At 49.4% G+C, this 12,515-nt stretch overlaps 1 protein-coding gene across 12 annotated transcripts; it reads left to right on the plus strand.

Annotated features, from left to right (window-relative positions):
• The first annotated feature begins 94 nt into the window (after window positions 1-94).
• Window positions 95-9,799, plus strand: FTSJ1 (FtsJ RNA 2'-O-methyltransferase 1). 12 transcript variants are annotated; one of them, XM_025982426.2, is made up of 13 exons: window positions 95-401; window positions 1,963-2,121; window positions 2,378-2,447; window positions 2,547-2,637; window positions 2,961-3,039; window positions 5,138-5,190; window positions 5,276-5,329; window positions 5,417-5,519; window positions 5,623-5,706; window positions 6,313-6,416; window positions 6,514-6,711; window positions 6,934-6,975; window positions 9,206-9,799. In XM_025982426.2, the coding sequence occupies exons 2-12, from the start codon at window positions 2,001-2,003 to the stop codon at window positions 6,964-6,966; spliced, it is 990 nt and encodes a 329-aa protein (XP_025838211.1). In that variant the 5' UTR covers window positions 95-401; window positions 1,963-2,000; the 3' UTR covers window positions 6,967-6,975; window positions 9,206-9,799. The 12 variants fall into 12 exon arrangements, with proteins under 12 accessions (XP_025838211.1, XP_072600834.1, XP_025838210.1 ...); XM_072744733.1 differs by having other exon boundaries at window positions 104-401; window positions 1,977-2,121; window positions 6,319-6,416; XM_025982425.2 differs by having other exon boundaries at window positions 114-401; window positions 6,319-6,416; window positions 6,514-6,762.
• Window positions 9,800-12,515: the final 2,716 nt, after the last annotated feature.

A 12,515-nucleotide genomic window follows, 5' to 3' on the forward strand; every position in this document is an offset into this window, starting at 1 on the left:
GAAATAGGAGGGGCGGGGAGTGAAACGATCTTAGCCTTGGAACAAAGGAAGGGTCAGTTCTTGCGCCTCGCGGTATTTCAGCCGCACAGTGCGCGACTTCAGCCACTCGGCTCGGCCCCATTGCATGCTGGGAACAGCAGTCCATGAGACCAGCTACGTCAACACAAGATGACGGGGCTCACGTTGTACGTTCAGGTCGGGTTCGCGCCTAGCCGAGCCTTCGCGTTCCAAGATGACAGGCTTGCCACGCTGCGGGAGCCCGTAGGCATGCGCGACAGGCATTTGGACTAAGAACACAAACTGAAGCCTTACGATTTCTGGCGGGTCCGCGCTCTCGCCGAGTCTCGGGCTATTCACCGACCAGTCTCCTCGTCCCCCTTCTCCCCACTCTGAAAGCTAAGGTAGGCCCTGGGGAAGCGGAGGACGTGGGTCCAGGCCGAGATGGTTGAGGCACGCCTGCGCTGTCCCGCTGGCGAGGGAAGGAGGGAAGTTCGCCTTCCGTGCTGCAGCCGCATAGTCTGGGTGGCTGGTGCCGGTTGGGCTGCAGGCGCCAAGGTTTGTCTGTAGAAGGAAACCGCTGTGCGGGGTGGACTGGGAGGCTGGAGGGCGCAGGGGTCCAGGTATTGGAGGAACTTCCTTGAATGGGGTCTGGTGGTCCCAATGGGGACATGGGCTTTGAGGCAATGATGCGAGACCGAGAGCGTGGCCAGAGGACTGTTAGTGGGGCAGGTAGGTGAGTTGCAGGAAAGTATTGGGGGTCTGATGGGCATTGTTAGCGTGGAATCGATGGGGGCTAATAGGAGTGCTTTAATCAACATGTTCATGGGGGCCAGGGGTGTGTTCATTGATGAAAGAAGGTGGTAGACTGGGCAAGTAGAAAGAAGATAACAGGAGGTGGATGGGGGTATGATCCCTGAGGGACTGCTGAGGTATGTTAAACAAAAATAAAGAGCGATGGGACAGTAGTAAGCCAAACAATAATGGTGAAGCTATGGAGGGAATAATAGAGGCCAGTGGGAGTCGTGATCAAGGAGCCAATGGGGGCAGTGATCACAGAAAAGTGAATGGGAGGGAGAAGGTGTGTTGTAGTCAAAAGATTTGGGTGATGTAGCATGATAATTGAGGAATTGATGGGAACAGGGTGAACAAAGAGAGGGTAATAGTAAGCTGCTGGGGTGTGATCATCAAGTGATTATTGAGGGGGCAAGGTGGACATTGAGGGAGAATGGGGAACTGATGTTTGATCATAGGGGTTAACATGTGTGATAATTAAAGGATTACAAGGGCTAATGGTGAGATCTATGAGGGATCAGTTGGAGGGCTGATTAAGAGCATAATAGGAAGCTAATAGGCCAGGATTTTCTACATATTCATGGAGATTGATAAAGATGAAATAATAAAGGAGTTACTGGGGGCCTAATTTATTAATGGGGAATGGGGTAGGGAGAGATTAAGGGAGTGAGGAGTACAATAAAGTAGTATTAGGATAATGGGGATAAAAGCAAGGGATTTATAGTGGGCTGATAGAGGTGTATGAATTTAGAGGCCATGAAGACAGCTGGGGAGATGGTCAGTGAGATGTTAATGGGGATGAGGTGAGTGGAGATGCATTCAAAGTCAGTGTTACAGTGTTATGTGTGGAATATGGGGGCCAGCAGTGGGAGGTCAACGGGGTCAGTAATGGGGCATCTATTAGTGTTGGGTTTGGGGATCTGTGAGGTGAGTGGAGGAGTCTGTGGAGTGAACAGGGTGGGTTCTGTGGGGTGAGCAGTGAAGCCTTAGAGTTCAGTGATGGAGTCCCTCAGGCCTTGTGAGGTCAGTGGGGTTAGGGACTGGGCTCTACTTTTCCCATCTGCTGAGTGAGCTGTCATGGGGTTAATGGGGGCGGTTGTGTGGTTCTTATTGCCCTGAAGACATAGATGGTAGCCCACTCACCCAGTTACTGATACAGTGCAGCATCAGCTTACTGTTGGCAGGTCCCTGGGCAAACAGCGTGTGAGATGGGACGGACATCGAAGGACAAGCGGGATGTCTACTACCGCCTGGCCAAGGAGAATGGCTGGCGTGCCCGCAGTGCCTTCAAGCTGCTACAACTTGACGAGGAATTCCACCTCTTCCAAGGTCCCCACCTGGCGGGCGAGTTACTGGGGAATGGGGTGGGCAAAGGAAATTGAAAAGTGGGCCATGCCTGCAGAGCTTCCTATGGTAGGTGGGCTGACTGGGAGGGTCTATGGGGCAGGGGCCAGGCAGGAAGAGGGGCAGGTACTTGAAAGGAGTTGGGCATGGATAGATGTGGGTGGAGAGGGGTGAACTTTGCAGGGCTCGGGGTTGGAGAGGTGGCTGCAACTGACCATTACACCTTCCTGTGTGTGCTCAGGCGTGACACGGGCAGTTGACCTATGCGCAGCCCCAGGCAGCTGGAGCCAGGTGCTGAGTCAGAAAATTGGGTGAGTGTGGAGTCCCAGATGGGGCAGCCAGGAGGGTAGGCCAGGTCAGGGATGAGCCAAGAGTAAAAACTGGGCTGACATGGGTCATGTTGTCCACAGGGGCCAGGGTTCCGGCCATGTGGTGGCTGTGGACCTTCAGGCTATGGCTCCATTACCAGGTGTGTTACAGATCCAAGGGGACATCACCCAGGTAAGAGTATGGCTGGGGGTATTGGGGTGTATCCTGGGCCAGAGCCCCTCTAACCTGGCAGCTACGCAAAGTGGACGAGAAAGAGAGAGAGTAACCAAGAGAACCTGAGAGAGTGTAACAATGGAGAAACAGAGCCAGCGGGTCATAATCGCAGAGACAGCTAAAAATGATGGGACTGTCCCCAGAGATGGAGCCCAGTCTTAGACCAGCAAAGCCTGAGGGTTTGGCTGACCCAAGGTTGCTGGCTAGGACCATGGGCAGGTGGGGTTAGAGGGCTGCAGACAGGGGGGCCTGGGACCACTTGTCTTCCCTCTCTTCCATAGCTGTCCACTGCCAAGGAGATCATCCAGCACTTTGAGGGCTGCCCAGCGGACCTAGTGGTGTGTGACGGGGCTCCTGATGGTAAACAGCAGGGGTTGGGAGACCAGGCGGGGCCCTGTGTGTGTCCTTCTCTGTGGCTCCCACATCTGTTGGCTTCTTTCTTTCTCTCTCTTTTTTTAGAGAGGTGGGGGCAGAGGGAAAGGGAGAATCATAAGCAGGCTCCATGCCCAGTGTAGGACATGGGGCTCAGTCTTACAACCTTGAGATCATGACCTGAGCTGAAATCGAGAGTTGGACACTGAACCAACTGAGTCTCCCAAGCACCCTCTGTTGGCTTCTTTCACCACTTCAGCTACTCCCTGCCTTCCCTCTGCTTTCAGCTGTCCCCCCACATCTAGCAATTTCTCCCTACCCCTGCTTCCTCAATCTCTGCTTCTGTCTCCTCCATCTCTACACCCTACTGTTTTGGTTTTGGCTGCTATCTACCCTTCCCTTTGCCCATCTCTCATATGCAACTGTTTCTATTGTGCTGATCATTCATGTTTTTCAGTCAGCTGTTCACTCAGTGCACATTTATTGAGCATCTATTATACGTCGGGCACTGTGCTACATGTGGGGAAGACATTTGTGTATAAAATTCTTTTTTTTAAAGATTTTATTTATTTGTTCATGAGAGACACAGAAAGAGAGAGAGGCAGAGACATAGGCAGAGGGAGAAGCAGGCTCCATGCAGGGAGCCCGATGTGGGACTCGATCCTGGGACTCCAGGATCACGCCCTGAGCCAAAGGCAGATGCTCAACCACTGAGCCACCCAGGCGTCCCTGTGAATAAAATTCTTATGTGACCTCATAGACCTAATATTCTAGTGAGAGCAGAGGGAAAAGAAACAAATGATGGAGTCACATAGTATGTGAAGAGATAATAGGTACCATGAAGAAAGTCAATGGAAAGGAGGGGACAGGGAGTACCTGTTGGAATTTTAAGTAAAGCGGATGGGAAGGCCCCCAGGACTTTAACACAAAGACCTAACAGAGGTGAGGGAGTAGTCCAGGGGCATATCTGGAGAAAGAACAGTCCAGGTAGAGGGACCAGCCAGTGCAAAGGCCCCGAGGTGGAGGATGTTTGGCATATGCGAGGGCCTGTGAGGATCAGAGTGGTTAGGGACGCCTGGGTGGCTCAGCGGTTGAGCATCTGCTTTTGGCTCAGGGCATGATCCCAGAGTCCTGGGATCGAGTCCCACATCAGGCTCCCTGCACGGAGCCTGCTTCTCCTCTCTCTTCCTGTGTCTCTGCATCTCTCTCTGTCTCTCATTAATAAATAATTTTTTTTAAAAAAAGGATCAGAATTGTTAGATTAGAGGGAGTGAGGGGGAAAGTGGTAGCAGGAGAGGTCAGAGAGACAGGGTGGGGGAAGGTCCTTGTGTGGGGTCCTCGTGGGCCCCAGTGAGCATTGTGGCTTTTTCCTTGAGATGAGAACTCAGAAAAAATCATGAGACGGTTGTGAGCAGAGGAGGGCCATGCCTGGCTCAGCTTATGACCGGACCCCTCTGGCTGCTCTGAGCAGTGTGAGGGGCAAGGGTGGGAGGAGGAGGCGACTGCAGTAGCCCAGGTGGACAGTGTAGCCCAGAGTGGTGGTGGCAGAGATGAGAGGATCAATCCAGCAGATCTTCTGCAAGTACAGCCAACAGGACTTGCTAATGGCTTCAACATGGATGTGAGGAGAGAACAGAGTGTGTCAAGGTTACTGAGGTTTTTGGCCTAGAACAGCTGGAAGGATCAGATGGAATGGGAAAAGTGGGGTAAGGAGAGAGGTTTGAGCAGGAAGGTCAGGAGTCTGGTCTTGGACATGCTGAGTCTGAGATGTCCAGTCTGATCTGTGAGTCAGGTGCTCAGAGGAGCAGTCTGGGTTGGAGGTAAGAAATAATAATAATGATACTTGTGTATAAGGTGGTTTTGAAAATTAAAATGAGTTCCTAAGGGTTCAGAGCCCAGAACACACATCCAGTTGGCAGGTGGTAATTTGCGTGCAGAACCTCAGTAGGAAAAAAAAAAAAAAAAAAAAAAAAAGAACCTCAGTAGGAGGAGAGCCTGGGAAATGGTTGTAGCATCCTGACCTGTCTGGGACGAGGAGATAGCCAGAACCGGCTGGCCCCCCCTAACACTGTTCTTCTTGCTACAGTAACTGGCCTCCATGATGTTGATGAATATATGCAGGCCCAGCTCCTCCTAGCCGTGAGTAACCTTGGCCACCCCTGCCTCAGTTTGGACCCCTCATGCCTGTCTCCACCTCAGCCTTAGCCATTTGTCCTGCCCACAGGCTCTGAATATTGCTACACATGTCTTGAAGCCAGGGGGATGCTTTGTAGCCAAGGTGAGCATTGGAGGACCTGATGAGGGCAAAATAGGGGTCCTCCAGGGCTGCCCTTGTGCCTTCATCCCCTGTCTCCTCGCCCTACAGATCTTCCGAGGCCGGGATGTGACCCTGATCTACAGCCAGCTGCGAGTCTTCTTCTCTAATGTGCTCTGTGCTAAGCCCAGGAGCAGCCGCAACTCCAGCATAGGTCAGTGGGGTGCAACGGGCAGGCAGGCAGACACGAATCTTGGGGATGCATCTTGTGTGGGGTGGAGGTAGCAGTCACCCCTCGCTCTACCTTCCACCCACAGAGGCCTTCGCTGTCTGTCAGGGTTATGACCCCCCTGAAGGCTTCCTTCCAGACCTGACCAAACCCCTGCTGGACCATTCGTACGGTGAGAGCCAGAGTTCTGGGCCCCCTCCCTGGGGAGACTCTGCCCCCTTATGGAATGTATGTCTTAGGAGGGCCCTCAGCCCCACCCCTGTGTGGATGTTTTGTCCCAGGAGGATCTTCATCCCAGTCTTCTCATGATTACTCTCGGGTCCCAAGTCCTGCCCCAGTGGAGATTACACCCACCTAAGTTTCTAGCCTAGGAAGACTGGGTCATGCCCCCAGGTGGATACTCCACCCCTGCACCCCTGCATGGGAATTTGGCCTCGAGAGAGTCTTTAGCCTGGTCCCTTGTGGGAAAAGACACAGAGCCTGCTCTTAAGGTGAGCACACTTGAGTGAGACAGGGTTCAGGCAGCGTATGGTAGAATGGCAGGTGAACATAAGGCGCAGCGTGAGAAGAGCAGGAGAGGGGGATGCTCTAGAACAGGTGATCTTGGAGGGGCTCCCTGAGGAGGTGATCTGAACAAAATGAAGGATTTCTGGTGGAGGAGTGTGAGAGTAGCTGGTAGGTACATAGGAAGGATTTTCCATACCCTTGCTGTAGAAGGAGTCCCAACTGGTCCCAGGCATCCCAGTCCTGTCCTGTCTTATTTCTCCCTGCTTGTCAGATCCAGATTTCAACCAATTAGATGGTCCCACTCGCATCATTGTGCCATTTGTGACCTGTGGAGACCTGAGCTCCTATGATTCAGACCGCAGTTACCCACTAGACGTGAGTGCCCAACCAGTAGTAGGCAGGGGATGGCGGGGGAGAGGGGCTCTCCTGGGTTCTCATATCCTCACCATCTTCCCCCAATGTGTCCCTGCAGCTAGAGGACGGCTCAGAATATAAGTACACTCCACCCACGCAGCCCCCCATCTCACCACCATACCAGGAGGCCTGCACGTTGAAGAAGAAGGGGCGGCTGGCCAAGGAGCTCCGCCCCCAGGACTGCCCCATCAGCACAGTGGACACGCTGTCCCAGCCCCTGGCGGCCCCACAGTGCCACACCCTGCTGGCCCCTGAGGTCCGGAAACCTGTGGCCCAGGGCCCTCTGTGCCCTTTCTCTGAGCCCACAGTGAGCCCCTCTTAGTGCACCTCTCTCTGTCCCCAAATGGCGTGGTTCTGGGGCAGGGTGGAATGCTCATCCCTGCCTCCCAGCAACTATAAAAAGTTGATGGGTAAAACCAAGTGTAATGAATGGAAAAGCTTGGCAAATACCTGAGTCATTTTTCTTTTTCTTGGGTAGGTGGAAGACAGTGAAATGAATTGTTCGCCTTAATACACTCAGGTAAATTTGCCTTTTTAGCTAATAGTTTGAATGAAGGGCACCTTTAAGAAAAAAAAACTCAGGAAAATTTCACCTTTGAAATGTTTGTATCAACTGATAAGATTTCAGTCAGCCCACCTTTACTAAGTACCTGATGTCACATGCCAAGAACTGCTTTCAGCGTTTTAGGTATGGAGGCATTCAGCAAACTGTTTCTTAACCACACGCTGTGTGCCAGGCATTGTTCTAGTTTGGGAGATAGAGCAGGGAACAGAACAGGCAAATATTCTGGTGCTGGTGGAGCTTCCAGATTGGGAAAGGGGTAATAAAAACAGCTTATGAATGCAGGAGTTTCTACACACGGCATACACATAGATACATTATATATGCATACTTGTACACATACACATTTCTAGCTTTCATTTCAGTATATATAGCTTAAATTATACTGTAGATATAAAGGTATATTTATATATATATATATATCATATATATATGTAAAGGTAATAAGGGATATAAAAAAAATCTTTTTTTAAAAGATTTAAAAATCTTTTAAAATCTTTTAAAAAAAAGATTTTATTTATTTATTCATGAGAGACACACAGAGAGGTGGGCTCCATGCGGGGAGCCTGATGTGGGACTTGATCCCGGGTCTCCAGGATCACACCCTGGGCTGAAGGAAGATGCTTAATTGCTGAGCCACCCAGGCATCCCAAGAATTATTTTTAATAAAGTAAGGTAAACAGAATCAGGAATTTCAGGGGTGGCAGTTTTTCAGTTTTTAAAAGGGTTATCATGGAAGGGCTTACTGAGGTAATGTTTGAGCCAAGACCTAAAGGAGATGAGGGAGGGAATGCATGTGTTCATCTAGGGGAAGAATGTTCCACGGAGAGAGAATAGCAAATGCAAAGATCCTGAGGTAGAACTATGGCTGGTGTGTAAGGGAGTAGCGAGGGGCCAGTTCTGCTCTTAAGAAATAAGTACCAGGGGATCCCTGGGTGGCGCAGTGGTTTGGCACCTGCCTTTGGCCCAGGGCGCGATCCTGGAGACCCGGGATCGAATCCCGCGTCGGGTTCCCGGTGCATGGAGTCTGCTTCTCCCTCTGCCTGTGTCTCTGCCTCTCTCTCTCTCCGTGACTATCATAAATAAAAAAAAAGAAAGAAAGAAAGAAGTACCAGAATTCTTCACTGGCACTATTTGTACCCTCAGGCTAGATATAGCCCAAACATCTATTAACTGCAGAGTGGATCATTAAATCATGGTATATTCACAGTGGGGAATTACACAGCAATGAGAATGAACATACTACAATTATGAAAACACCTTGTCAGTCCTTAAACTGAACCTATATAAAACATGTAAGTGTGTATTTTTCTGTATGTTACAGTTCACAATAGAAGTGGTAGGGGGAAAGGTCAAAAAAATGTTAGTACTGGGGCACCTGGGTGGCTCTGTCAGTTGGCATCTGCCTTGGGCTCAGGATGATCCCGGGGTCCTGGAATCAAGCCCCACAATCAGGCTTCCTGCTCAAGGCGGAGGCTGCTTCTCACTTTGCCTCTCCCTCTGCTTGTGCTCTCTCTGCCTGTCAAATAAATAAATAAAATATTTTTTAAGTTTTTAAAAATATTTTATTTATTCATGAGAGACACAGAAAGAGAGGCAGAGACGCAGGCAGAGAGAGAAGCATGTTCCATGCAAGAAGCCTGATGTGGGACTCAATCCTGGGACTCCAGGATCACGCCCTGGGCCGAAGGCAGACGCTCAACTGCTGAGCCACCCAGGCATCCCAAGTACTGACATTTCTTTAAAGATTTTATTTATTGGGATGCCTGTCTTCAGCTCAGGGCATGATCCCAGGTCTGGGAATTGAATCCTACATCAGGTTCCCTGTGGAGAACCTGCTCCCTCTGCTATTGTCTCTGCCTCTGTGTGTGTGTGTGTGTTTCTCATGAATAAATAAATAAAATCTTTTTTTTAAAGATTTTATTTATTTATTCATAGAAATGCAGAGAGAGAGAGGCAGAGACACAGGCAGAGGGAGAAGCAGGCTCCATGCAGAGAGCCTGACATGGGACTCGATCCAGGGTCTCCAGGATCATGCCCCGGGCTGCAGGCGGCGCTAAACTGCTGTGCCACCGGGGCTGCCCAATAAATAAAATCTTTAAAAAGAAATGTTAGTAGTTGAGTGAAAAATGATTATAGTAGAAGTGGGAGAATGTATGTTTAAAATTTTCTCTGTCCCTGATTTTAGGTAGCTGGCAGTCTGCTACAACCCAGAAGCTGTTTGGCGGCAGGAAAACGAAAGAACTTACGTTGATGAACTGGTTTTCAAATAACTCATCAACGGGTCCTGAACATTCAAGCCCTGAGTGGTAACCCACAACAACTAGCAGGAGCCCAGCAAGGAAAGCAACAGCACAGTATGCCTGTCTACACCACGGAGGGGATTTTTGAGCGAGGCCTTGCCTCCTTTCTAAATCTTTCCAGAGGTGTCCTGATTATTTCTAGAGTTTACCCCCAAAGTAGGGGTTCTTCACCGTATAGAAATCAGGGGTATCTGTGAACCTGATGGAGGAAAATCTTACATCTTTATTTTCACTAATATAACTGAAATTTCACTAATATAACTAAAATTTAGCTTTACTCCCCAATAGGAATGCTGGCAACAAATCCCAATAGTAAAAGCAGTGCCTGTTACCTTCCCACCAATACAAATTAGTTACTTTTTATGTTCCATTACAGTTTTTGCAGGCATCTTAAGATGCTGTTCACGTTTGGCACTACTTTGACTTATAGAAGATCTTATAATTTGATGTACTAATAAAAAAGTCCATATATTACTGTATGCCAGTGTTGTTTCATTTTAATATATATAGTAATATTTGTTCTCATTAACATAAGACATAAATTTAAAGTATACAACCTAATTCAATGTATACCTATTGCAGAATGATTACAGTAAGTTAATATGCATCACCTCACAGAAATTTTTTCCTGTGATAGGAACTTTTAAGATTTCTCTCTCTTCTCTCTTTTTTTAGGATTTTATTTTATTTATTCATGGGAGACACAGAGAGAGAGGCAGAGACATAGGCAGAGGGAGAAGCAGGCCCCCTTGTAGGGAACCTGATGCGGGACTTGATCCGGGGACTCCAGGATCATGCTCTGAGCTGAAGGCAGACACTCAAATGCTGAGCCACCCAAGTGTCCCAAGATCTCTCTCTTTTTTAAATATTTTATCTAGCCATTTGAGAGAGAAAGAGTGCAGGGGTGAGGAGGGGGAGAGAGATAAGAGCAGGCTCCCTGCTGAGCAGGGAGCCCAACACAGTGCTCGATCCCGGGACCACCCCAAGACCACAACCCAAGCCAAAGACAGAAGCCCATCTGACTGAGCTACCCAGGCATCCCCAAGATCTACTCTCTTAGAGCCTTTCAAATATATGATCTGGATAATCATTTTTTTTTTAAATGATAGTCACAGAGAGAGAGAGAGAGGGGCAGAGACATAGGCAGAGGGAGAAGCAGGCTCCATGCACCAGGAGCCTGACGTGGGATTCGATCTCGGGTCTCCAGGATCGCGCCCTGGGCCAAAGGCAGGCGCCAAACCGCTGCGCCACCCAGGGATCCCTGATCTGGATAATCATAGTCACTATCCAGTATCTTACAGCCCGAAACTTATAACTTGAAGTTTGTACCTTTTGACCACCTTCACCCATTTGACCCCTGCCTCTGGCAACCATCGATTTATTGTCTGTTTCTAGGAGTTTGGGCTTTTTTAGATTACACATACAAGATCTTCACTTCATAGTATTTGTCTTTCTCTGACTTATTGCACTTAGCACAATGGCCTTGAGGTCCATCTGTCTCACAAATGGCAGGATTTCCTTTCCATGGCCAAGTAATCTATTGTATATATAAATACATATACCGCACTTTATCCATTCATCTGTCGACAGACAAGTAGTTTTTTCTCCTATCTCTGCAACAAGAACCCCTATAAGCGATGTCAGAAAGTCTGCCTTGACTGCAGTGCTGAATTTCTGCAAGTTAGCCAACAGGAGCTGCCAAGCTCACCAGCTACACAGGCAGAACTAGTTTCTGCAGCTTACACCTGTATCTAGAAACATTCTCTGTGTACACCTCAATTTGGTGACCTCAGGACCACCCACATCCCAGTTGGTGACCCTAGATGTCTCTGTCCTTGACGGTGTGAACCTGGGCGTGTCCATACTGAGTCTATAACGCTGGATGTTGGGGATGGGGCACACTACAATGTCAAACCAGGAGTCTTCTCACCCAAGCAGTGTGATTCTGGAAATGTATAACAGAAGTATCTGCGCAAAAGCCTATGTGGCCATGGGCATATCTGCACCTATTACCATGTAAATTCAAAGTGTCCACACTAGAGGCTGAGGCCCCAGGAGTAGCCAACTAAATCTCCAGGAGTATAAACACGCCAGCCCTGGAGACCCAGCAAATACCCACATCTCAGGCTTTGTGTCCCTAATCGTGTACAACCCCATCTGTATGATATCTGGCATATACACACAAGTCCCTGTGATGGGAATAATTTCCAATCCCCAGACTGTGTGACCCAGCAGTATCCCAAGCCCTGAATGTGTGGCCCAGGAAGGGCCAGCCTAACTCAGGTTCAGTCTCCCAACTTTGGGAGCACCCTGTCTGGCTCTGAGTTTGGATACCCTACCCTTGCAACTCCACACCCCTCCATGTGACCCCTGAATTTTCCACAACCAAGTCAATTTGTCTACAGAGGCATGTGTATCCCATACCATGTGTCCCCAGTTGAGCATTTACCATAGTCTGAGTGACCCCTTGTGTGTCCTTAAGAGCACACCCCTCATCTGTGTTACCGCAGAATTGTTCACACCCTAATCCATCACCATAGGCCCAGTCATTGTCCCCTGGGAGTGATCCTTCTTCAGACTTTGAAATGCCAGAAGTGTCCACACCAAGTCTGTGTAACCCCAGGAGGGCCCACAGCCAGCCTGTTTCTCCAGAAGTCTCCACACAATAGCTTGTCTGTGTAAACCCAGGATGATCAACTTTCTACGTGACCATGGGAGAAGCCACAACCCGGTCTTTGTGTCTTCAGGGTGGCATACCCTTAGCTGTGTGTGATTCCTGGGGTTTTTACACCTTAGGCTATGTGATCAAATAAGGCTCCATGCCCCAAGCTCTGACCACCAGGGAGTCACTCCCTAGTCTGCAACTCTAAAGGGCTTTCCACACCTCAATCTCTGTGGCCCCAAGTCCATTCACTACATTGCCTGCGTGGCCATGGGAGTTTCCACTTCCCAGTCTGGGTGACCCTAAGAGAAGCCAAACTCTGGTCTGTATGATCCCAAGAGTGTCTATATCCCAAAGACTGTGAGCAGGGGAGTGTCTACACTTCAGTGCAAACACTTTCTCTTCCTTCTCTTCCTTGTCTCTGGGACCACAGATGAGTCCTGGCTGTGTCCACATCCCAGTGTCTGACTACAGAAACGTCCAGAGCCCAGCCCATGTGACCCCAAGAGGATGTGTCCCACGATCAATGTGAG

The sequence above is a fragment of the Vulpes vulpes genome, chromosome X (genome assembly GCF_048418805.1).
Source record: "Vulpes vulpes isolate BD-2025 chromosome X, VulVul3, whole genome shotgun sequence".
Lineage (NCBI taxonomy): Eukaryota > Metazoa > Chordata > Mammalia > Carnivora > Canidae > Vulpes > Vulpes vulpes.

Excerpts from the sequence above, each read along its gene's own strand:
- FTSJ1 (XM_025982422.2), top strand. The coding sequence starts at position 2,001 with ATGGGACGGACATCGAAGGACAAGCGGGATGTCTACTACCGCCTGGCC. Across the intron at positions 2,122-2,377 it reads GGAATTCCACCTCTTCCAAG|GCGTGACACGGGCAGTTGAC; the intron begins GTCCCCACCTGG and ends GTGTGTGCTCAG. Across the intron at positions 5,707-6,312 it reads CCTGCTGGACCATTCGTACG|ATCCAGATTTCAACCAATTA; the intron begins GTGAGAGCCAGA and ends CCTGCTTGTCAG.